The 27,369-nt window shown below is 35.5% G+C and overlaps 1 protein-coding gene across 1 annotated transcript in view; it reads left to right on the top strand.

The window, feature by feature from the left end:
• CHM (CHM Rab escort protein) overlaps positions 1–27,369 on the top strand; it is a 230,505-nt gene that overhangs the window by 35,040 nt on the left and 168,096 nt on the right. The window contains 2 exon segments of the mRNA XM_032330373.1: positions 12,421–12,493; positions 22,046–22,170. Of these exon segments, the coding sequence (XP_032186264.1) occupies positions 12,421–12,493; positions 22,046–22,170 (198 nt within the window).

Here is a 27,369-nt window from a genome sequence, read left to right as displayed (position 1 = left end):
ATTAGTAAAATCATAAATGGTATTTGTGTTTGTCTGACTGATTTCACACAGTGTTATACTGTCTGGATCCATCCATGTTGTTGCAAATGGCAAGATTTCATTCCTTATGGATAATATTCCACTGGAGATAAGTAGATCTATATATATCTATATCTATAGGCAGTTTGGCTGCTTACATAATTTGGCTATTGTAAATAAATAAAGGTGTAGTAAACCTAGGGGTGCATGTATCTTTTCAGATTAGTGTTTTTGTATCCTTTGGGCAAATATCCAGTAGTGGAATTCCCAGATTATATAGTAATTCTCTTTTAATTTTTTGTGGAACTTTCATGCTGTTTTCCATAGGGGTTGAACCAGTTTGTATTCCCACCAACAGTGCGTGAAGGTTCCTTTTTCTTCATATCCTTGTCACCACTCGTTTCTTGTGTTTTTGATTTTAGTGATTTTGACAGGTGTGAGGTGATAATCTCATAGTTTTGATTTGCATTTCCCTGATGATGAGTGATGATGAGCATCTTTTCATGCATCTGCTGGCCTTTTAGATTTCTTCTTTGGAGAAATGTTCATGTCTTCTGACCACTTAAAAATTTTTTTTAATGTTGAATTATATAAATTCTTTATATATTTTGGATAGTAACCCTTTATCAGGTCATTTGCAAATATCTTTTCCCATTTTGTAGGTTGCCTTTTAGTGCTTTTGTTTCCTTTGCTCCGCAGAAGCTTTTCAGTTTGATGTAGTCCCAATAGTTCATTTTTTTTGCTTTTGTTTCCCTTGCTTGAGGAGACCTATCTACAAAGATATTGCTACAGCTGATATCAGAGAAATTAATGCCTGAGCCCTCTTCTAGGACTTTTATGGTTTCAGGTCTCACATTTATGTCTTTAATCCATTTTGAGTTTATTTTTGTGTTTGCTGTAAGAAAGTGGTCCAGTGTCATTCTTTGTCATGTAGCTGTCCAATTTTTCTGACACCATTTGTTAAAGAAGATTGGCTTTTCCCCATTCAGTATTCATTCAGTATTGCTTTGTGGAAGATTATTTGACCATATAATCATGAGTTTATTTCTGGATTTTATATTCTATTCCATTGATCTATGTGTTCATTATTGTGCCAGTACTATACTATTTTGATTAGTACAGCTTTATGGTATATCTTGAAATACCTTGTAATACCTCCAGTTTTGTTCTTTTTGAAGATTGCTTTGGCTAGTAGTTCCATATAAATTTTAGGTTTGTTTGTTGTAGTTCTGTGAAAAATGCTGTTGGTATTTTGATAGGGATTGCATTAAATGTGTAGATTCCTTTGGATAGTATGAACATTTTAATGATATTTGTTCTTCTATGAGCATGGAATATCTTTCCATTTGTATTGTCTTCCATTTCTTTCATCAGTGTTTTATAGTTTTTAGAATACAGGCCTTTCACCTCCTTAGTTAAGTCTATTGCTAGGTATTTTATAATTTTTGGTGAAATTGTAGATGGGATTGTTTTCTTAATTTCTCTGTCTGCTATTTCATTATTAGGGTACAGAAGGCAATGGATTTCTGTATATCAATTTTATATCCTATAATCTTAACTGAATTCATTTATCAGTTCTAGTAATATTTTGGGGAAGCCTGTAGGGTTTTCTGTATGTAGTATTCTGTCATCTGCAAAGAGTGAAAGTTTTACTTACCAATTTCAATGCCTTTTCTTTCTTTTTGGATTGCTGTGGCTAGGACTTCAGTACTATGTTAAATAAATGTGGTGTGAGTGGACATCCTTGTCTTGCTCCTGACCTTAGGGGAAAAACTTTCAGTTTCCTTAGGATGATGTTAACTGTGGGCTTTTCATATATGGCCTTTATTATGTTGAAGTATATTCCCACTAAACCTACTTTATTGAGGGTTTTCATTGTGAATATAAGTTGTACTTTGTCAAGTGCTTTTTTTGCTTCTGTTGTAATGATCATATGGTTTTTATTATTACTCTTGTTGATATCATGTTGACTGATTTGTAAATATTGAACTATCCTTAAATCCTTGGAACCAATCCCATTTGATTGTGGTGAATGGTTTTTTATAATGTACTGTTGGATTCAGCTTAGTAATATTATATTTAGAATTTTTTCATCTGTGCTCATCAGAGTTATAAACCTGTACTCTTTTTTGTGGTGTATTTATCTTGTTTTGACTTCAGGGTAATGCTGGCCTTATAGAATGAATTTGGAAGCTTTCCTTCCTTTTAAATTTTTGGAAAAGTTTGAGAAGAATAGGTATTAATCTTTAAGTGTTGGTAGAATTCACCTGTGAAGCCATGTAATCCTGGACTTCTGTTTATTAGAAGAGTTCTTTGATTTCTTGTTCAATTTCTTTGTTAGTAATCTGTTCAAATTTTCTATTTCTTCCTGATTCAATTTTGGGAGATTATATGTTTATATATATTTGCTAATTTCTTCTAGGTTGTTCAGTTTGTTGGCATATAATTTTTCATAATGTTCTCTTAAAATTCTTTGTATTTCTCTGGGATTGGTTATTTCTGTTCTTTCATTTCTGATCTTGTTTGGGTCCTCTCTTATTTGATGAATCTAGCTAAATATTTATCTGTTTTGTTGATCTTTTCAGAGAACCAGTTCATGCTTTCATTGATGTGTTCTGTTGTGTTTTTAGTTTCTGTTTTGTTTATTTCTGCTTTAATGTTTATTATTTCCTTCCTTCTTTTGGTTTGGGGTTTTGTTTGTTATTCTTTTTCTATAGTTTATATTGTTGTGTTTTCATTTTCTTTTGTTTCCATTTATATTTTTATTTCTTCTTTGATTTCTCATTTAACCCATTCATTGTGTTATAGCATGTTGTTTCTCCTCCATGTATCTGTGCTCTTTCCACATTTTTTCTTGTGGCTTGTTTCTAGTTTCACAGTGTGGTCAGAAAAGATGCATGGTATGACTTCCATTTTTTTTTTCAATTTGTTGAGATTTGTTTTGTGGTCTAATATGTGATCTGTTCTGGAGGATGTACCATATGAACTTGAAAAGAATGCGTTCTGGTGTTTCAGGATTGTTCTGAATATATCTGTTAAATCCAACTCCTGCAGTGTGTCCTTCAAAGCCACTATTTCCCTTTTGATTTTGTTTGAATTATCTGCCCATTGTTGTAAGTGGGATGATAAATTCCCCCATTAGTTAATTAGTTAATTAATTCCTTTATGTTTGTTACTAGCTGCTTTATGTATTTGGGTCCTTCCATGTTGGGTTCGTGAATATTTACTTACAATTATTATATTTTCTTGTTGGATTGTTTCCTTTATGATTATGTAGTGTTCTTTTTTTTTTTTTGTCTCTTGTTAGTCTTTGTTTTAAAGCCTGTTTTGTCAGAAGTGCTGCTAGCCCAGCTGTATTTCACATTTATTTGCATGATGAATGCTTTCCCATCCCTTCACTTTCAGTCTGAATGTGTCACTGGGTAGGAAATGAGTTTCTTGTAGGGAGCAAAAGGATGGGTTTTGGATTTTTTTTTAATTCATTTTATCACCCTGTGACTTTTTATTGGAGCACTTAGTTCTTTTACATTCAACATAATTATTGATAGGTATGTGTTTATCGCCATTTTGTTATTCATTTTATGATTGTTTTTGTAGTTCTCTGTTCCTTTGCTCTCTTCTGTCATGGTTGGTTAGCTTTCTTTAGTAATATATTTGGATTCCTTTTTATTTTTATTTATATCTATTACTGGTTTTTGATTTGTGGTTACCATTCTGTTTGTATAGATCATCTTATACAGATAGCAGTCTATAAGTTGGTAATCCTGTAAGGTTGAATTCATTGTTTACACCTTTACCCCCTTAAGTTTTAAGTATATGGTATCATATTTTACATCCTTTTACTTTGTACTTCTCTTGACTGATTTTTATATGGATACTTAATTTTATTGCTTTTGTTCTTCCTATTTTTCTTACTCCTGCTGTGGTCTTTCTCTTCCACTCAGAGTCCCCGGTAACATTTCTTGTAGGGCTGGTTTAGCAGTCATTAATTCTTTTAACTTTTGCTTGTCTGAGAAACTCTTTATCTCTTCTTCTGTTCTGAATGATAGCCTTGCTGGATAGAGTCTTCTTGCTCCAGGTTTTTTCCTTTTAGTACCTTGAATATATCATGCCACTCTTGTAAGGCTTGTCAAGTTTCTGCTGAAGAAAATTAGCTGATAGTCTTATGGAGTTTCCCTTATGTGGAAGTGTTTTCTTCTGCTGCTTTTGAAATTGACTTTATCACCACTGCTTTTTGCCATTTTCGTTACTACATGTCTTTGTGTGCACCTCTTTTGTTGATTTTTTTGGGGAGACCCTTTATGCCTTCATCTTGATTTCCATGTCTCCATATTCATAAAGTTTTCAGCTATTATTTTTTCAAATTTTCTGCTTTCTTTTCTCTCTCTTCTCAGATCCCAATAATACAAATGTTTTTAACACTTGATGATGTCACTGAATTCCAAAATGTGTTTTCAGTTTTTATTTTTTTCTCTAATGTTTAGTTTAAATACTTTCCATCACTCTGTTCTTCTTTCCTTTTCCTTTTCCTTTTCCTTTCTGTATTAACATATAATGTAGTTTTTGTTTCAGGGGTTGTTTTTCTGTTTTTTGTAGTCTGTTTATTCCCTGTAGTATATTTTTATTTTCAGTTATTGAGTTCTTCATTTCTCATTGGTTCTTTTTTATGTCTCTGATCCCTTTTTTTCAGATTTATTTATTTATTTTAGAAGGTGCATGCGTGAGCATGGTGGGGAGGAGCAAAGGGAGAGGGAAAATCTCAGGCAGACACCTGACTGAGCACAGAACCTGGTGAGGGGCTTGATTTCATGACCCTGCAATCATGATCTGAGCTGAAATCGAGTGTCGGATGCTCGACTCACATCCACCCAGGCTCCCCATTTTCTGTCCCTTTGTTAAGGGTTTCACAGAGGTCCTCCACTCTTCTCATGTCTGGTACATATCTTAATGACCATTATGTTAAATTCTTTATCATTCATTTTACTTGTATCTGTTTCATTTAGCTTTCTTTGCAATGATTTTGTCCTCTTCCATTTGGGACATAGTCCTCTGTCTCCTCATTTTGCATAATTCTTTGTGTCTATTACTGTGTGTTAGGACAGTCAGCTACTTCTCTTGAAAGTAGTGCCTTATCTAGAAGAGCTTCTGTGGTGCTCTGCAGTGTAATGTCCCTTGAGAAAAGACATTAGCCATTTGTAATGGCTCTCTCTGCCTCTTATGGGTAGGGTTTGGTCCCTGTGTTGTTGGGCCAGTCTTGGGCCCCTTTGGGCTTGAGTTGAGTCAGGCCATGTGTTTGCTAAAGATCCAGTAGCACCAAACTGCTGGGTAGTTTCCTTGTGTTGTCCCTTGAGAAGCTTTCATTGGTGGTTGGAGCCTGCAATAAATAAATTTAAGAAGAATGAAATTGTATCAAACATCTTACAAATTAAGCATCTTACTGCATTGTGCAGTAAGAGCAGCTTTTTGCCCCTAGCTCATGGCTGGGGCTGTAGTTGGAGTGTTGGGTTTGCTTATTTTCCCCTCTGCTCAAGGTAGAAGTCACTTTGGAGTTGAACTGGAAATGAATAGTCTCTCCTGCTCTGAGATTAGAGTAGATGTAGTCATGAAATTATTTTCCCATTTTCATTATCCAGATGAATTGGAGAAGCAAAATAAAAATTAGACTTCATTCTGTCTAATGTCTGTAAACAGATTCCATTGCCTTTATTCATAGTAAGTTAGATTTTGGGTTTTGTTATATGCTTATGTTTATAATTTTAAATATTACAATCTTATAGATTATAAAAGACCGTCTTTATAATGGAAAGAGCTTAGACTTTGGGGCCTGATATGGCCTGGGCTTAAATCCAGGCCATTTCCTATCTGAGTGACTTAAACAAGATCCCCAACTTCTTGTTTGTTTTTGGTTTTTTCCCAATTGTAAAATGGGTATGTTTTTAGTACCAATCTCTTGGGATTCTTGTGAACATTAAGTGGTAATGAATGGAAAATGGCAAGCGCTATAATACGTATTATCCTATTTTTATCCTTGTCATTAATGTGTTAAGGTAGCATTTCTCAAAATATGTTTTGTTGAAAACTCCCTTCAAATGCTTTTTTTAGAAGAAATGTTCATTGCTTGGCTGATTTTTTTTCCTGTTGGTGAGAACAGACATAAACACCAAAAATTTAATAAAAAGGCTCTAATTAATAGGTTTAATACTCAGTCTTCTCAAACAGCTCATAATGGTGCTGAGAAGCTCTGTCATAAACCATTTTTTTGGTGGTTTAAGTTAAAAACCTAGAATTTTCCAAATTTATTTTGTCATTGTACCTCCCCTCCCTTGGAACACCTATTAATAGTCCATGTTATTAATGGGATACATTTTGGAAAAGGTGAATTTAGTAATCAGGCCAGGTGCCATTTTTTTTTCTTTATTTGAGTCTAGTTGAAACACTAAATTAGTTTCAGGTATATGGTTTGATGGTTTTTGACAAGTTTATACATTACGCTATGTTTACCACAAGTATTTGAAGTGTTTGGCTTCATTGAACCACAGGTACACTATAATATCCTATGGACTAAATAATCTTAGCCAGTTTAGAATTTGGGATTATGTTCCAAGGGATAGGGGTTAGGGTTTAGCAGAACTGAGTTTTAACTGTGCTTCTACCAGTTGCAGTTGTGTGGCCCTCAACTAGTGACTTAATTTCTACATAGACCGTCTCAGTGTCTTCATCTGTAAAATAATACCATACCTGCTTTACAAGATTGCTGGAAAAATCCGTGAGAAAATAGTTGTGAAAACAGTTCTAAAAACAAAAAATTAAAAATGCTGTCATTGGAAGGGGTGGAATTACTACTATATAAGGAAATGGGATTAGGAGCAGTGAATATAGAATAGGGAAGGCCTAGAGGTTGATATGTGGTGCTTCCCTTTTTAACTCCTATGTTCTTTAATAATTAAAACAATTCTTAGATCTGTGTGCCTAAATATTTGTAGCTCTGTCCTTTGTTAATCTTCTTGTCCTTGCTTACAGAAGCCATTTCCTTGTAAGGATGCAGTTTAGCATCATGTAGCTATGGGTGTTGCTGAATGTTCAACACTGAATTGTAATTATGACACACAATGGAAAAGAAGATTGTTAGGATTTAATAAATAGGCTCTAATTAATAGGTTTACTACTCAGCCTTCTCATATAGCTCACCTTTCTTTATGTATACCCACAATGTATTTCTTTTTGTTAGTAGACATAAAACAAAATGATGTTGCTTTAATATTAAATACTATGTAAAGGATGAGGAATCTCTTGTTATTATTTTAATGCTATCTTTTTCTGTTTTATTGGTTGGTGTTAATGGAGATAATTGTGTAACCATTTCCCTTCTGCATCTGGAAAAACTTAGGCAGTATGCTAAGAAAGCTTTGTAAAACTTTAGAAAGATTAAAACCATGTTTTCTACAGTTTTAACTTCAACATTTCACACAGTGGAGAGCTATACATCAGTGTTGTGATTATTGGGCTTTTTTTATCTTTGAAAATAAAAATGTCCATTTGTGATTTTTACTGTTTTAGCTGAAAATTTTGGGTCACTTAACTGTCATGAAACTTTAGAGGACTTTAGACATTAGTTTCATTTTTTTTAAGATTTATTTATTTGTGAGAGAGCACACATGTATAAATGGTGGGGAGGGGTAGAAGGGGAGGGACAGGCATACTTCCCCACCAAGCACAGAGCCAGATTTCGAACTTGATCCCCAGTAGATCATGATCTGAGCCAAAATCAAGAGCTGGCCACATAACCGGCTGAGCCACCTAGCCACCCTAGACATTAGTTTTATATTTGCTGTTTAAATACAATGAACAGTCTTTTTCTAGTTCCACAAAGAGACTCTAGTTTTAAGGAACTCTTTTTACCATATAAAATAGCATTCCCTGGCATTAGAGATACACATCATCCTTCATCAACTACTTTTTCCTTGGGCGCCTGGGTGGCTCAGTGGGGTGGGCCTCTGCCTTCGCCTCTGGTCATGATCTCGGGGTCCTGGGATCGAGTCCTGTGTTGGGCTCTCTGCTTGGCGGGGAGCCTGCTTCCTCCTCTCTCTCTCTGCCTGCCTCTCTGCCTACTTGTGATCTCTCTCTCTCTCTCTCTCTGTGTCAAATAAATAAATAAATAAATCTTAAAAAACAGCAACTACTTTTTTCCTTTATTTGATGTACAGAGGCAGTTGTGACACAAAATTGGCAGAAAATCTTCCATTCCCCTTTTTTCTTTCTTTTTTTTTTTTTTTTAATGTCAGGAAGTTCTCATTTTGTCCTTAAAATAAATTGTACCTATGGGTTTTTAAAAATAATAACCATAACCTAGCTTTGTTATTCCCTGCAGAAACACTTCTCAAGAGAGTAGAAATAATATTTTATAACTTGAATTTGTCATAGTTCTGAAGCTGTATTTTTAAAGATAAAATTTAAGAAAATATTTGGTGAACTTTAATTTTTACTATTTCATTGGAATAGTTTTCCTAGGGAGCATATTAGAATGTTACATTGATTTTTTTCATTTTCTTTTTGCCATATTGATTTTGATACCTAAAGTCTTTTGTTTTCTCTTTAAGGCGTATTACAAACCATACTTAGAACTTTACAAATACCAAAATGAACTTAATAAAAATCTGTGTTGTTTTTATAGTGAGTTTATTAATAATTATGTTACCCTCTTTTGTCAGAAGTACCACAGTAATGAAAACCATGTTTCACCTTTTATGTACATTGGATCAGGTCACCAGCTGCTAAGGTTAAGAGCATATCAACAGGAAAAGTTGAAAATGTGAGCTGCATGGAAAAATACTAGAACCAGTTAGCTCTCAGAAAACATGACCAAATATAGGGGAAAAAAAGATTTTGACCATGAACTGAACTTAGGTCATTTAATAATGGAAAGAAACAGCAAGATGGTTTTCTTTTAGACTATTTTTAGGCTTTTGATAATAACAGAAAATACTGTGGAAATTGGCACATCTTGGTCCATGTTTGAAAACTCAGGTTACTTTTTTTTCCTGACAATTTATTATAATTTTTGGACAGAAAAGTTGAAAAAATTGTACTATGAATATCTATGACTACCTAGATTCTACTATTAACATTTCATTGTATTTGCTTTATTATATCACTGCCCATGTATTCATATTTCTTTCCATTTATTATTCTGTCTTTTGTATAGTTCAAAGTAAGTTGTACACAGTACTTTAGTCTGGAACACTTCAGCATTGACATTATTAAGTTCAATATTTATGGGTCTTTTAGGTAAAATTAGATGCAGTGAAATACACAGATCTTAAGTGTGCCATTTAGTAAGTTTTGGGAAATGCATACACTTATGTAACTAAGAATCTTATTGAAATAAAATAATATGGTCTTTGCTCTAGAAAGTTCTCTCATGCCTCATCCAAGTCAAATCCTGCACTTCCTCACACCCAGTCATTCTTGAGATATTTTTTATTATAATTAACTTGTTCTAGAATGTCATATAGATGGAATCATTCAGAATGTACTCTTTTTGGGTAAAAGCTTCTTTTACTTAGCTGTGAGATTCATCTCTGTTGTTACCAGTATTCATTTTTGTTGGCGAATAGTATCAATCTTATAGATATACCTCAGCTTATTTATCCATTCACCCATTGATGGATATCTGAATTCTGATCAGTTCAGAGCTATTAAAAAAGCTAGGGCGCCTGGGTGGCTCAGTGGGTTAAAGCCTTTGCCTTTGGCTAAGGTTGTGATCTCAGGGTCCTGGGATGGGGCCCTGCCTCGGACACTCTGCTCAGCAGGGAGTCTGCTTCGCGCCCCTCCTCCCTACCGCCTGCCTCTCTGCCTACTTGTGATCTCTGTCTCTCAGATAAATAAAATCTTTAAAAACAAAATAAAAAGCTACTATGAAAAATCTTGTATAAGTATTTTGTGAACATATACTTTCCTGGTTTGTAAATACCTAGGAATGGAGTTACTGGATCATAGGGTAGATACATGTTTAGTTTTTTTCTGAAACTGCCAGTTTTCCAAAGTATTTTTACCATTTTACACTCCTACCAAAAAGTATGAGCATTCTGGCCATCCACACCAACACCTGGTATTGTCAGCCTTCTAATTTTAACTGTTCTGGTGGATGTGTAGTAGTATTTCATTACTTTCATTTTTAATGTTTTTTTTTTTTAAATGTGTACTTCTCTCCCGTCAAAGTACTATCCTGACCCAACCCTGCTTAGCTTCCCGGATCACAGAGACTGGGCATGTTCAGGGTGGTATGGCCATAGAATAATGTGTACTTATCTAATGACTAATGATGTTGAGCACCTTGTTAATGTGCTCATTAATCACATCTATCTTCCTTTATGAAACATCTGTTCAAGCCCTTTGCCCATTTTAAAATTTGAATATTTGTCATATTATTAAGTTGAAAAAGATCTTTAAATATCCTGGATACCAGTCTTTTTGTCAGATATGTTTTATATTTTCTTCTAGTTTGTGGCTAACCCATTCATTTTTATGATTTATTTAGTGTAGAACTTTTTCATTTTCATGAATTCCTCTTTACTAGTAGTTTTATTGCTGTGTGTTATCTAAGAAACCTTTGTCTATCCTAGTGTCAGATATCTAATGTATATTTATTACTTATAAATTGATGTATCCAATAAATTGACTTCGATCTTAAAACTTTTACCCAACGGTCAGAGCTTCTTATTTATGACTATAAGGTGGCTTAAAAGAAATCTAAATATCTTAACAAAAAATATAAAGACAGTTGTTTTATTTTTTTTTAACATCACTGGATGTTTTCTAGTTTGTTGAGTGTTTAAATATTTAGAGTGTGGGAAGGGATGGCAGAAGTGTATATTATTCTCAGGCAAGGGAGAAGAGGGTATAAATTTCTATAGGAAATACCACTAGTTATAACACTCCTCTGTCTTCACTCCTCCCTCTTCTGTATACTAGCTGTTGCCCACCTTCTCCTTCCACTGCTTTCTCTGACCCAGGGGATCAGAGCTTCCATGTCTCCTGATCCCAACATGTTAGCAAGGATGGCCATCTAGAATTGTTAATGTAAGTGAAAATATACCTAAATTTTAAAGCCATTAGAGATTTTGAATGGTGAATGAATTTGCATTATCTTCAAGAGAACTGTCAAATTATAACTAAAGCAGTAATCTGTATTAATAGACCTATTTTCACAGATACTCAGCTTAACCATTTTCTCTATTAGAGCAATAACAGTGATTATTGGTAAAAATACTTAAACCTTAAGTCTGACTGTTCTGCAGGCCTGTCAACATTTGTTTGAGGAGAAATATATCAGAAGATTGAGGGGATCTCCAGTAGTACTATGGATGAGTGATTTTGGATATTAAAGGTTTTAGTTTTCATCTCATTTTAAAAAGAGCTTTTATAGATTTTTATTTCATTAGAGAAAAATACAGAGAAGGCAAAGTGAAAACAAAACAAAACAAAACCAAGAATCTTTCCTACCCCAGAACCAGATGTTGTAGGTAGAACTGAGTGTACTTTGGGGCTCATAATACAAAGAATAAATGTGAAGAGTTTTATAAGAACTGAGAAGCCCCAGTACAGATATGTAGTACTGAATTAGAGAATTCTGGTTGCCCCAAGTCTCTTACTTAAGGAAGTTAATAAGAACTCCAATGTATACAAGGTTTACCTGATCCTAGTTAGGAGACCTCTGGGTCCTCTAAAACCAAAGAATGTTCTTCACAGGATTATAGAATGAAGAATAATAGTTCACCCAGTTATTAGTGGGGATATTGTTCTTGTTTTACTTACTACAAAAGTGAATAACTGTGTCCCAGAAGCTACTTTTATTTTTGGCCCTGAAGGCTAAGAATAACACAGGGCCACTACCTCTAGAGTAGCCATTTGTATGTATGTATGTGTGTGTGTGTGCATGTGTGTGTGTATGTTGGGATGGGTTATGGGTTTGGTGGTGGTGGGGACAGTGGATATTTCGTTTTTTACAGAAAACTTAGTAGTTTTTTCCATTGGCTTTCCTTGAGATCTACCAGGGTTTTCTCCCCAGCCATTTTGTTTTAACCTAGGAGTCAAATTTTGTTTATATTCTGTGCTCAGTGCCCATATCAAGCTGTTCACAATCACATGATCAGTGGCATTTGATCAGTGGCGAAAGCTCTAAGGAGACCAAAGAGATTTTTTTCCTTATACAATGGAAAGTTAACTTTGGGTTTGGAGAGGCCAACTTTTATTTCAGCCTAGTATTTCCAGCATCCCAATTATGTTTTGAACTCTGAGGTGGCAATACTGAAATGATTTGAAGGGTATGGGGTGGTTTGCTGATGGAGATCAGTGGCTTAATTTTTATATCTTTTCTTTACTCTTATTTTTTTATTGTTACAGAAGAAGCTACTATGGAGGAAACTGGGCCAGTTTTAGCTTTTCAGGAATACTTTCCTGGCTAAAGGAATACCAGGTAACCTTTTTAGTTGATTTTTAATCTATAGGTTGTATTTGGTATCACATAATAACCCTACATTGAATAAAACCCTAAACTTCTGGGGTGCCTGGGTGGCTTAGTTGGTTGGACGACTGCCTTCAGCTCAGGTCATGATCCTGGAGTCCCGGGATTGAGTCCTGCATCAGGCTCCCAGCTCCATGGGGAGTCTGCTTCTCCCTCTGACCTTCTCCTCGCTCATGCTCTCTCTCACTGTCTCTCTCTCAAATAAATAAATAAAATATTAAAAACAAAACCAAAAAAACCCCTAAGCTTCTGTAATATAGGATTGATGCCTCATTTTTATTTATTTATTTAAGAAAAATTATGTAGTCAACTTTTTATTTAATGTTCTTCCAATGCTTTCAAAATATAGATACTACTTTTTAAATATACTTAGATATGTTGGCTGAAGAGTACATCATATATACTTGATACCATTTTCTCATTACATTCCCAAATATAAGGCAATATTTTTTTTCTCCAAAATAGCCTTTCAGAAAAAAAACTTCAGTCCTTCTAAAATCTCACATATTACTATTGCTCTTTCAGTAGTATATTTTGAGAAAAAACCCCAACTATTCAGGGGAAAATACATTACTTTGAAATGGTCTGAGTAATTGGTAGTTTGTGTATTTATAGAAGTGACCTGACAGAATCAGTAAAAACAAAAAGCAAGGAAAAATTTAATATGAATTTGGTAAGTTTTTGGATCTCCCTACTACAACTATTGGATATCATTGTAAGGAAGTTTTTTAGAGGACCTGTACAGCATAGTAATAGGGGGAGTAGGTTATGTCATGGAGTTTACTGATTTTTATGACAGATTAAAGAAATTGTCCCCATTTTATGTGAATGGTACATGTGGATTGAAATGAACTTCTATTGAGAGCATCATACATTGAATCAAAAATCTCTGTATCTCAAGAGTTTAGACAGTTGGGAAAGGAGTATGATATATTCTAGAAAATTGTATTCGGTTAGCTGAAAATAATATAGCTAAGACTGTTAAACACTTACCATGTGCCAAGCACCACAATAAGCATTGTAGTTGTACTAATTAATTGATGGAAGGTGACTTAAAAGGTTCTTCTAGTCATGACAAAGACATAGATGTTGAAGATGCAGTGAAGATTCAGTTTGAATAAAACTGTTGCGTGAAGTGAGAGTATGGAAAAACAAGCAATATTTGGAAAATAATACTGCATGTAATACAAACTGTATAAATCAAGAAAGTAAATGTTACTAGTAGACATTTAACTATTTTATGTGTGTGCCTTAAATATTCATGTATTTGTGTTCATCAGAAACCCTATTTTGAACCTATTCTTAGGAAGTATGTCTAAGGGTTATCTTCGTGTATTTAGCACTTCCATGAGAAAATTTAGTCTAGATGCTCACAACAAAGACAACAGTTATACCTTGGTTGTCTGAATAGAAAACTTCTGATGAGTAAAGGGAATTTTATAAAATAAATTTTGATAATACATTAGATCTATTAAAATATTAATATTAAAATATTAAAAAATATTGAATATTTTTTTACTTTATTTATTTATTTATTTATTTTTAATTTTTTTATTTTTTATAAACATATATTTTTATCCCCAGGGGTACAGGTCTGTGAATCACCAGGTTTACACACTTCACAGCACTCACCAAAGCACATACCCTCCCCAATGTCCATAATCCCACCCCCTTCTCACAAACCCCTCCCCCCAGCAACCCTCAGTTTGTTTTGTGAGATTAAGAGTCACTTATGGTTTGTCTCCCTCCCAATCCCATCTTGTTTCATTGATTCTTCTCCTACCCACTTAAGCCCCCATGTTGCATCACCACTTCCTCATATCAGGGAGATCATATGATAGTTGTCTTTCTCTGCTTGACTTATTTCACTAAGCATGATACGCTCTAGTTCCATCCATATTGTCGCAAATGGCAAGATTTCATTTCTTTTGATGGCTGCATAGTATTCCATTGTGTATATATACCACATCTTGATCCATTCATCTGTTGATGGACATCTAGGTTCTTTCCATAGTTTGGCTATTGTGGACATTGCTGCTATAAACATTCGGGTGCACGTGCGCCTTTGGATCACTACGTTTGTATCTTTAGGGTAAATACCCAATAGTGCAATTGCTGGGTCATAGGGCAGTTCTATTTTCAACATTTTGAGGAACCTCCATGCTGTTTTCCAGAGTGGCTGCACCAGCTTGCATTCCCACCAACAGTGTAGGAGGGTTCCCCTTTCTCCGCATCCTCGCCAGCATCTGTCATTTCCTGACTTGTTGATTTTTGCCATTCTGATTGGTGTGAGGTGATATCTCATTGTGGTTTTGATTTGTATTTCCCTGATGCCGAGTGATATGGAGCACTTTTTCATGTGTCTGTTGGCCATCTGGATGTCTTCTTTGCAGAAATGTCTGTTCATGTCCTCTGCCCATTTTTTGATTGGATTATTTATTCTTTGGGTGTTGAGTTTGCTAAGTTGTTTATAGATTCTGGACACTAGTCCTTTATCTGATATGTCGTTTGCAAATATCTTCTCCCATTCTGTCAGTTGTCTTTTGGTTTTGTTAACTGTTTCCTTTGCTGTGCAAAAGCTTTTGATCTTGATGAAATCCCAATAGTTCATTTTTGCCCTTGCTTCCCTTGCCTTTGGCGTTGTTCCTAGGAAGATGTTGCTGCGGCTGAGGTCGAAGAGGTTGCTGCCTGTGTTCTCCTAAAGGATTTTGATGGATTCCTTTCGTACATTGAGGTCCTTCATCCATTTTGAGTCTATTTTTGTGTGTGGTGTAAGGAAATGGTCCAATTTCATTTTTCTGCATGTGGCTGTCCAATTTTCCCAGCACCATTTATTGAAGAGGCTGTCTTTTTGCCATTGGACATTCTTTCCTGCTTTGTCGAAGATTAGTTGACTGTAGAGTTCAGGGTCTATTTCTGGGCTCTCTATTCTGTTCCATTGATCTATGTGTCTGATTTGTGCCAGTACCATGCTGTCTTGATGACGACAGCTTTGTAATAGAGCTTGAAGTCCGGAATTGTGATGCCACCAACGTTGGCTTTCTTTTTCAATATCCCTTTGGCTATTCGAGGTCTTTTCTGGTTCCATATAAATTTTAGAATTATTTGTTCCATTTCTTTGAAAAAGATGGATGGTACTTTGATAGGAATTGCATTAAATGTGTAGATTGCTGTAGGTAGCATAGACATTTTCACAATATTTATTCTTCCAATCCAGGAGCATGGAACATTTTTCCATTTCTCTGTGTCTTCCTCAATTTCTTTCATGAGTACTTTATAGTTTTCTGAGTATAGATTCTGTGCCTCTTTGGTTAGGTTTATTCCTAGGTATCTTATGGTTTTGGGTGCAATTGTAAATGGGATTGACTCCTTAATTTCTCTTTCTTCTGTCTTGCTGTTGGTGTAGAGAAATGCAACTGATTTCTGTGCATTGATTTTATATCCTGACACATTACTGAATTCCTGTATAAGTTCTAGCAGTTTTGGAGTGGAGTCTTTTGGGTTTTCCACATATAGTATCATATCATCTGCGAAGAGTGATAATTTGACTTCTTCTTTGCTGATTTGGATGCCTTTAATTTCCTTTTGTTGTCTGATTGCTGAGGCTAGGACCTCTAGTACTATGTTGAATAGCAGTGGTGATAATGGACATCCCTGCCGTGTTCCTGACCTTAGCGGAAAAGCTTTCAGTTTTTCTCCATTGAGAATGATATTTGCGGTGGGTTTTTCATAGATGGCTTTGATGATATTGAGTTATGTGCCCTCTATCCCTACACTTTGAAGAGTTTTGATCAGGAAGGGATGCTGTACTTTGTCAAATGCTTTTTCAACATCTATTGAGAGTATCATATGGTTCTTGTTCTTTCTTTTATTGATGTGTTGTATCACATTGACTGATTTGCGGATATTGAACCAACCTTGCAGCCCTGGAATAAATCCCACTTGGTCGTGTTGAATAATCCTTTTAATGTACTGTTGAATCCTATTGGCTAGTATTTTGTTGAGTATTTTCGCATCGGTGTTCATCAAGGATATTGGTCTATAGCTCTCTTTTTTGATGGGATCCTTGTCTGGTTTTGGGATCAAGGTGATGCTGGCCTCATAAAATGAGTTTGGAAGTTTTCCTTCCATTTCTCTTTTTTGGAACAGTTTCAGGAGAATAGGAATTAGTTCTTCTTTAAATGTTTGGTAGAATTCCCCCAGGAAGCCGTCAGGCCCTGGGCTTTTGTTTGTTTGGAGATTTTTAATGACTGTTTCAATCTCCTTACTGGTTATGGGTCTGTTCAGGCTTTCTACTTCTTCCTGGTTCAGTTGTGGTAGTTTATATGTTTCTAGGAATGCATCCATTTCTTCCAGATTGTCAAATTTGTTGGCATAGAGTTGCTCATAGTATGTTCTTATAATAGTTTGTATTTCTTTGGTGTTAGTTGTGATCTCTCCTCTTTCATTCATGATTTTATTTATTTGGGTCCTTTCTCTTTTCTTTTTGATAAGTCTGGCCAGGGGTTTATCAATTTTATTAATTCTTTCTAAGAACCAGCTCCTAGTTTCGTTGATTTGCTCTATTGTTTTTTTGGTTTCTATTTCATTGATTTCTGCTCTGATCTTTATGATTTCTCTTCTCCTGCTTGGCTTAGGGTTTCTTTCTTGTTCTTTCTCCAGCTCCTTTAGGTGTAGGGTTAGGTTATGTACCTGAGACCTTTCTTGTTTCTTGAGAAAGGCTTGTACCACTATATATTTTCCTCTCAGGACTGCCTTTGTTGTGTCCCACAGATTTTGAACCGTTGTATTTTCATTGTCATTTGTTTTCATGATTTTTTTCAATTGTTCTTTAATTTCCCGGTTGACCCATTCATTCTTTAGAAGGATGCTGTTTAGTCTCCATGTATTTGGGTTCTTTCCAAACTTCCTTTTGTGGTTGAGTTCTAGCTTTAGAGCATTGTGGTCTGAAAATATGCAGGGAATGATCCCAATCTTTTGATACCAGTTGAGTCCTGATTTAGGACCGAGGATGTGATCTATTCTGGAGAATGTTCCATGTGCACTAGAGAAGAATGTGTATTCTGTTGCTTTGGGATGAAATGTTCTGAATATATCTGTGATATCCATCTGGTCCAGTGTGTCGTTTAAGGCCTTTATTTCCTTGCTGATCTTTTGCTTGGATGACCTGTCCATTTCAGTGAGGGGAGTGTTAAGGTCCCCTACTATTATTGTATTATTGTTGATGTGTTTCTTTGATTTTGTTATTAATTGGTTTATATAGTTGCCTGCTCCCACGTTGGGGGCATAGATATTTAAAATTGTTAGATCTTCTTGTTGGACAGACCCTTTGAGTATGATATAGTGTCCTTCCTCATCTCTTATCATAGTCTTTGGCTTAAAATCTAATTGATCTGATATAAGGATTGCCACTCCTGCTTTCTTCTGATGTCCATTAGCATGGTAAATTCTTTTCCACCCCCTCACTTTAAATCTGGAGGTGTCTTCGGGCTTAAAATGAGTTTCTTGGAGGCAACATATAGATGGGTTTTGGTTTTTTATCCATTCTGATACCCTGTGTCTTTTGACAGGGGCATTTAGCCCATTCACATTCAGGGTAACTATTGAGAGATATGAATTTAGTGCCATTGTATTGCCTGTAAGGTGACTGTTACTGTATATGGTCTCTGTTCCTTTCTGATCTACCACTTGTGGGCTCTCTCTTTGCTTAGAGGACCCCTTTCAATATTTCCTGTAGAGCTGGTTTGGTGTTTGCAAATTCTTTCAGTTTTTGTTTGTCCTGGAAGCTTTTAATCTCTCCTTCTATTTTCAATGATAGCCTAGCTGGATATAGTATTCTTGGCTGCATGTTTTTCTCGTTTAGTGCTCTGAAAATATCATGCCAGCTCTTTCTGGCCTGCCAGGTCTCTGTGGATAAGTAAGCTGCCAATCTAATATTTTTACCATTGTATGTTACAGACTTCTTTTCCCGGGCTGCTTTCAGGATTTTCTGTTTGTCACTGAGCCTTGTGAATTTTACTATTAGGTGACGGGGTGTGGGCCTATTCTTATTGATTTTGAAGGGCGTTCTCTGAACTTCCTGAATTTTGATGCTCGTTCCCTTTGCCATATTGGGGAAATTCTCCCCAATAATTCTCTCCAGTATACCTTCTGCTCCCCTCTCTCTTTCTTCTTCTTCTGGAATCCCAATTATTCTAATGTTGTTTCATCTTATGGTGTCACTTACCTTTCGAATTCTCCCCTCGTGGTCCAGTAGCTGTTTGTCCCTCTTTTGCTCAGCTTCTTTATTCTCTGTCATTTGGGCTTCTATATCACTAATTCTTTCTTCTGCCTCATTTATCCTAGCAGTGAGAGCCTCCATTTTTGATTGCACCTCATTAATAGCTTTTTTGATTTCAACTTGGTTAGATTTTAGTTTTTTATTTCTCCAGAAAGGGCTTTTATATCTCTCGAGAGGGTTTCTCTAATATCTTCCATGCCTTTTTCGAGCCCGGCTAGAACCTTGAGAATTGTCATTCTGAACTCTAGATCTGACATATTACCAATGTCTGTATTGATTAGGTCCCTAGCCTTTGGTACTGCCTCTTGTTCTTTTTTTTGTGTTGAATTTTTACGTCTTTTCATTTTGTCCAGATAAGAGTATATGAAGGAGCAAGTAAAATACTAAAAGGGTGGCAACAACCCCAGGAAAATATGCTTTAACCAAATTAGAAGAGATCCCAAATCGTGAGGGGGGAGAAAGGGGATAAAAAGAATTTCAAAAAGGAAGAAAGAAAAAAAAAAAGAAAAAAGAAAAAAAAAGAAAAGAAAAGAATTAAAAAAAGAAAACAAATAAAAATATAAAAAAGAAAAAATATATATATTGGATAAACTAGTTATAAAACATTAAAAAAGAAAAAGGTAAAAGTTAAAAAAAAATTTACCAGAAGGCAAAAAAAAAAAACAAAAAATGAAAAAAAAAAATTAAATTATCTGCAAGACTAAAAAAAATCACAGGGAAAAAGCCATGAGTTCCGCGCTTTGCTTTCTCCTCCTCTGGAATTCTGCTGCTCTCCTTGGTATTGAAACCGCACTCCTTGGTAGGTGAACTTGGTCTCGGCTGGATTTCTTGTTGATCTTCTGGGGGAGGGCCTGTTGTAGTGATTCTCAAGTGTCTTTGCCCCAGGCGGAATTGCACCGCCCTTATCAGGGGCCAGGGTGAGTAATCCGCTAGGGTTTGCTTTCAGGAGCTTTTGTTCCCTGAACGCTTTCCGTAGAGTTCCCGAGGACGGGTATACAAATGGCGGCCTCCTGGTCTCCGGCCCGGAGGAGCCGAGATCCCAGGGCCCCACTCCTCAGTGCGCCCTCAGAGAACAGCGCCCTGTTACTCCCATCTGCCTGACCTCTGGCCGCGCTCCAAGCTCACCAAGCCTGCGACCGGTTCAAGGTAACACGGAGATGTGATCTTACTGTCGGCTCTGTCCCTGTAGCCAGCTTTCCCGTTCCAATACCCGCAAGTTCTGCGACACTCAGACACCCCCGATCCTTCTGTGATCCTGCGGGACCTAAGGCCACGCTTACCCCGCGTGGGCTTCGCCCCGGTTTAGCCTCTGGAGCTATGTCCCTCAGCGGAACAGACTTTTAAAAGTCCTGATTTTGTGCGCCGTTGCTCCGCCTCTTGCCAGGAGCCGGCCCCTCACCCCGGGGTCTATCTTCCAGTCGCTTTGGATTCACTTCTCCGCCGGTCCTACCTTTCAGAAAGTGGTTGTTTTTCCGTTTCCAGAATTGCTTTTCTTCTTCTCTTCGATCTGCCGATGGATTTTCAGGTGTTTGCAATCTTTAGATAAGCTATCTAGCTGATCTCCGGCTAGCTGAAGTAGTCTCAGCATGCTACTTCTCCGCCATCTCGACTCCTCCCCCAATATTGAATATTTTTGAAAAATTTTTTTTTAAGTTCTTCTACTCCAGCATCCTCTTTCACCTTCACTCTTTGTCTGCTGATCCACAGTCTTTTCTTCAGGTTGGTAACCCCATGTCTACACATTCAGAGTTCTGTATTTCACCTCCTTTTCTACCTATGTTAGTATGTTTAACATAATCTAATAATTACACTTAATAAGAAGAGATGTCTACCCTATTTTGCTACAGTTTAAAATGTTAAATTCAGGAGAAAAAACCCTTTTTAAAGATTTATTTAAGAGAGAGAGAGTGCATGAGCTGGGGGAGGGGCAGAGGGAGTTAGAGTGGGGAAGAAGACTCCCTGCTGAGCATAGAGCCTTAACTGGAACTTCATCCCAGGACCCTGAGATAATGACCTGAGCTATACCAAGAGTCAGATGCTTAACTGACTAAGCCACCCAGGTACCCTAGAAAAAAAGCCTTTTAAAATAATTATTGCTTGGGGCGCCTTGGTGGCTCGGTGGGTTAAGCCGCTGCCTTCGGCTCAGGTCATGATCTCAGGATCCTGGGATCGAGTCCCGCATCGGGCTCCCTGCTCAGCAAGGGAGTCTGCTTCCTCCTCTCTCTCTGCCTGCCTCTCTGCCTACTTGTGATCTCTCTCTGTCAAATAAATAAATAAAATCTTTAAAAAAAAATAAAAAAAATAAAATAATTATTGCTTTATGAAATCTTTAAGTTTAGAAATTTGTTGAAGTGAATTTACTTAATACAAAGAATATTGTAGTTATATTTCACTACTTTTTGTTTCACTACTAGTTTTTTTGTTTCACTACTAGTTTTTTGAAAACATATATTCAAAAAATTTTTTCTCTGAGTAATGTGTACCGAATACTTTAAAATTTTAAACAGATTAAAAATTGATCCTTGACATTTGGAAAAGGCATATCTTGACATTTCCAGAAATCCCCTGTTTTCAAATACTGCTGTATATATAATTTATCTCCATAAAATGTAATTTGGAATTGTTAAAATATTGAAGGGCCACTTTCCACCCTTATAAGTTTACATACATTATCATACATTATTGTTTTTATTGTCTTTCTGAGAATAGAATATTCAGAGGTTGATTATTATACAGTCCTCAGTTATAGTGGGCTGAATACTTCAAATATACTTTTACATATAATCAAAATTTGACATGGCTAGTGACTAACCTTCAAAGACCTAAAAGTAGAAGGAAGTAATTGTGAGCCTGCGTTTGGATAACAAAATGCAAAATCTTTATTAATAACAAGTAATATGTATACCAGACACACTTGATTTTCAGCAGAAAGAGGGTTAGTTGTCCTAGTTCTTAAATAATGTCAAAATAGGCACATCCAGTGACTGCACCAAACTGTTAGATATCCTGCTAGAAAGGTGTAAACCAGAAAGCATTTGATAGGGTAGGATTTTACACAAATTTCTTCTCTTTCCTTTGAAGATGGCACACTATGCTAGAGTCACTTCAGAATTTTGATGGCATCAAAGGCAAAGCATTAATTGAGAAAGGTATACATTTTCACAAAAAAGTAGAGGTTCATATTGTGCAATTTAATTAAAATTTCTCATCTGTGTTTTATTTAGGAAAACAGTGACATTGTGAATGAAAGCCCAGCATGGCAAGAGCAGATTCTTGAAAATGAAGAAGCTATTGCTCTTAGCAGGAAGGACAAAACCATTCAACACGTGGAAGTGTTTTGTTACGCCAGGTATGAAAAGTATTTATTTAGGATACACTGAGTTAATGCCTTCTTATTCACATCTGTTCAGAAGAAGCCAATAAATGATGTTGGTTGCCAAAAGTCAATTTGTAAGACAGTTTGCCTTTTTTAAAATATAACTTTCGATTTTCTCTGCTTAGATGATAATGGTGATAATAACATGCTACATTAATGACTTGATTCTTCACAACCATCCTGTGCTAGGATAGAGCGGATAGTACTAGTTGCAGTTTTTATAGAATCTTCATTATAGAGATTAATTTGTTGAAAGTCACATGGCTTGAAAAATGTCAAGACCACATGTAGCCTAGATAGTGGTGGAGCCCAAGATCAAAACCCAGGATTATTTAATTCTACTCCAGTGTTCTTCTAACTCTTCTTAGATAATATTTAGTGTAGCAAAATGGAAAATTATAATTTTGAAATAAAAATAATTGCTCACAACCTTTGGGGATATATTTTCAAAAATCAGGAGAGAATATTGGGAAGTAATATTTTAAGTGTCTCTAAGTGAGAAAATTCATTTTTTTAAAAGTTTTTATTTTCCAGTTAACATACACTTTTATATTAGTTTCAGGTATACCATATAGTGATTCAGCAATTCGCTACATAATTCAGCAGGTGCTCATCACAAGCGCACTCCTTAATCCCTATGACCTATTTTACCCATTTCCCCACCCACCTGTACTGTGGTAATAATCAGTTTGCTCTTTATAGTTAAGATTCTGTTTCTTGGCTTGCCTCTCTATTTTTTCACTTAGCTCATTTGTTTCTTGAATTCCACATAAGAGTGAAATCATATGGTATTTGTCTTTCTCTCACTGACTTAATCTGCTTAGTTAGCATTTTAACCTTTAGCTCCATCCATGTTATTGTAGATTGCAAGATTTCATTCTTTTTTATAGCTGAATAATATTCCGTGTGTGTGTGTGTGTGTGTGTGTGTGTGTGTGTGTGTGTATTACATCTTCTTTAGTCATTCATCAGTTGATGGCCACTTGGGCTGCTTCCATATATCAACTGTTGTAAATAATGCTGCTCTAAACATAGGGGTACATGGCCCTTTAAATTATTGTTTTTGTATTCTTTGGGTAAACAACCTGTAGTGTGTCCTAGGGTAGTTCTGTTTTTAACCTTTAGGGGCACTGCCATACTGTTTTTCACCATGGCAGCACCAGTTTGCATTTCTGTCAACATAGCAACAGGGTTCCTTTTTCTCTATATCTTCACTAACACCTGTTGTTTCTTGTGTTGTTGATTTTAGTCATTCTGACAAATGTGAGGTGATATCTTATTGTAGTTTTGATTTGCATTTCCCTGATGGTAAGTGGTAATGACCATCTTCTGATGTGTCTTTTGGCCATGTGGATGTATTCTTTGGAAAAATGTCTATTCATGTCTTCTACCCATTTTTTAATTGGGTTATTTTTTGAGGGGGTGTTGAGTTTTATAATTTCTTTATGTGCTTAGATTACTAACCCTTTATCATATATATATATATATATAATTTGTAAATATCTTTTCCCGTTCTGTAAGTTGCCTTTTAAGTTTTGTTGATTGCTTCTTTCACTGTGCAGAAACTTCATTTTGATATAGTTCTGATAGTTTATTTTTCCTTTTGTTGCCTTGGCTCGGAGAACTTATCTAGAAAAAAGTTGTTATGGCAGATGTCAGAGAAGTTACTGCCTGTGGTCTCTTCTAGGATTTTTATAGTTTAGGTTTCACATTTAGGTCTTCAGCCCATTTTGAGTTTCTTTTTATGTATGGTGTAAGAAAGTGGTCCAGTTTCATTCTTCTGCATGTTGCTGTCCAGTTTTCCCAGCGCCATTTGTTGAAGAGACTTTTATCCATTGGCTGTTCTTTTCTGCTTTGTCAAGGATTAATTCACCATATAGTTATGGGTCCATTTCTTGGTTTTCTGTTCTGTCCTGTTAAACTGTGTGTCTGTTTTTGTGAAAGTATTATACTATATTGCTCACTACAGCTTTATAATATAACTTGAGGACTGTAATTGTGATGCCTCTAGTGTTGCTTTTCTTTTTCAAGATTGCTTTTTGCTCTTTGGGGTCTTTTGTGAATACATGCAAATTTTAGGGTTGGTTGTTCTAGTTCTGTGAAAAAATGCTGTTGTTATTTTGATAAGAATTGCATGTACTGCATAGATTGCTTTAGGTAATATAGACATTTTAACAATATTTGTTCTCCCAGTCCATGAACATGGAATGTTTTTTCATTTCTTTGTGTCATCTTCAATTTCTTTCATCAGTGTTTTACAGTTTTCAGAGTACACGTCTTTGGCCTCTTTGGTTAGGTTTATTCCTAGGTATTTTATCGTTTTTGGTGCTTTTGTAAATGGGATTGATTCCTGATAACTCTTTCTGCCATGTCATTGTTGTACAGAAATGCAACAGACTTCTATATATTGATTTTGTATCCTGCGACTTTACTGAATTTGTGTATCATTTCTAGCAATTTTTTAGTGCAGTTTTAGTGTTTTCTCTATGCCATCTGCAAATAGTGACTTCCTCCTTGCTGATTTGGATGCTTTTTATTTCTTTGTGTTGTCTGATTGCTATGGCTGGGATTTCCAGTACTGTATTGAACAACAGTGGTGAGAGTGGACATTCCTGTCTTATTTCCTGACTATAGAGGAAAAGCTTTCAATTTTTCTCCACTGGGGATGATATTAGGTATGAGTTTTTCAAATATGGCCTTTATTTTGTTGAGGTATGTTCCTTCAATCTCTACTTTCTTGAGAGTTTTTATCATGAATGGATGCTGTACTAGGTCAAATACTTTTTCTGCATCTACTGAAATGGTCATATGGCTTTTATTTTCCTTTATTGATGTAAGAAAGAGAGTATCATTCTGTAATAGATCCTTGACATTCTTGTTGGCTACATCAAAAAATCTTTTGGATTTCCCTTTTGTAAATAATGAAAAATATGGTACACAATCCTGGCCTTTTGTTTTCGTTGCTTTTTTATATATACATTACTGATGATGTTAATGTTACATTTTGTGGAGGTAGGGTATGAGTGTATGTTTAGTTTTGTGTAATTTTAATACATATGTTGGGTCATATATCTGTCACCACAGTCAACTTAAAGAATTCAGCAGTTACATCACCCTAGGGTTCTTTCCTGTTTCCATTTTATAACCATAGATCATCTCCTTCCTACCATTTCCCAATTTCTAACAATTGGTAACCACTAGTCTCTTTTCTAGCTCTATTATTCGTCATTTTGAGAATGTTATGTGAATAAAACTGTACAGGTTAACCTTTTGCCATTGGCTCTTGCACTCATTGCAGTTAATCTGAAGATTGATCCAGGTGGTTGCATGTGTTAGTAGTTTGTTCCTTGTTACTGCTGAATAGTATTCCATGGTATGAATATACCAAAGTTTACTTATTCACCTATTAAAGAACATGTGGGATTTTTTCACTTTTGTCTGTTACAAATAAAGCTGCTATGAATATTTGTTTATAGGACTCTGTGTGAACATACGTTTTCATTTGTCTAGGATAGATACCCAAGTGTGTAATTGATGGGTCCTATGGTAATTATGTGTTTAGTTTTAAAAGAAACTGAATAACTGTTTTCCAGAGGACCTGTACCATTTTACATTTCCATCAGAATTTCATAATTCAGTTTCCCCACATACTTATCAGCATCTGGTGTTTTTACTTTCTTCACCATTCTGATAGACGTGTAGTGATATCTTATTGCAGTTTTAATTTGCATTTTTCTTATGGTTGATTTTGAACATCTTTTCATGTGTTTGCCATTCTTACATCCTGTTTGTTGAAAATCTGTTCCTATCTCTTGCTCATTTTTTAATTGGATTGGCTTTTTCCTGTGGATTTTTGAGAGTTCTTTATATGTTTTATATATGTGTCCTTTGTTAGGTAAATAGTTTGGAAATATTTCCGTTAAGTATGTAGCTTGTCTGGCATCCTCTTTAAGCAGGATGTTTTGCAGGTGAAATGTTTTAAATTTTGATGAGGTCCAAATTTATCACTTTTTTCTTTGGTATAGATCCAGAATATTTTCTCTTATTTTTTCAAAAAAAAATTACAGTTTTATGTTTAAGCCCATGATCTTTAATTTTTGTACATGGTGTGAGGTTTAGGTCAGTGTTATTTTTTTTAACTTAAGGTTTTCCTATTGCTTTGGCACAGTTTGTTATAAAGGCTGTTCTTACTCCACTGAATTAATTTTGCATATTTGTCAAAAATCAGTTGGCTGTACTTGGATGGGTCTATTTGTGGATTTTATATTCTGTTCCATTAATGCGTATGTCTTTCCCAAACCAATACCACACTGTCTGGATTCCTGAAGCTATATATTAGGACTTAAAGTCAGATAGAATAATTCCTCCAAATTAATTCTTTTTTGTCAAGATTGTTTTAGCTTTTCTAGAGTTTGTGCCGTTTCATATAATGTTTTAATAAGCTTTTCTATGTTTAGAAATGTTGCTGGAATTTTGATAGAAATTGCATTAAAACTGTAACTCAGCTTGGGGGGAATTGATACCTTTATTATTTTGAGTCTTCCAGTTCATTGACAAGGGTATGTCTCTCCATTTATGTAGATTGACTTCGATTTCTTTCTACAGATTTGTGTGATTTACAGCATCCCAATTCTGTGCATCTTTTGTTAATTGTATACCTAAGTAGTTCTTTGTCTTTGAGGCAATTATAGGTAACATTCTTTTTAATGTTGACTTTCATATATTCATTTTAGGTATCAAGATAGGCAGTTGGTTTTTATGCATTGAGTTGTATCCTGGCATCTTGCTGAACTCACTTTTTAGTACTTGGGATTTTTTTTTTTATAGATTTCCTTAGTATTTTTACATAGACAGTCATGTCTTAAACAAAGAGGAACAGTTTTATGTATTCCTCATTTTCTTTTTTAAGAGTCTGTTTCCTATTGAGAATCGTGTGTTTTCTGTCCGTAGCCACATACCACAAGTTAATGGTGTTTTCTCCTTATCTTTAGCCTCACTTAATGAGCATTTTTTTTTCCCAGAAAGAAAGTTGTTGTCACTTTCTGATGACTTTGTAATTATACCCTAATGATGGCCAATCATGTAGGGTCTCTCATTTCTAATTATCTTGTTTTTGTACACTACTCTCTTAGCATGTGCCCATCAAATCCACAGTCTGATCACTGGTATCCAT

The sequence above is a fragment of the Mustela erminea genome, chromosome X (assembly GCF_009829155.1).
Source record: "Mustela erminea isolate mMusErm1 chromosome X, mMusErm1.Pri, whole genome shotgun sequence".
Taxonomy (NCBI): domain Eukaryota; kingdom Metazoa; phylum Chordata; class Mammalia; order Carnivora; family Mustelidae; genus Mustela; species Mustela erminea.
This window is presented reverse-complemented; position numbering and strand designations above follow the sequence as displayed.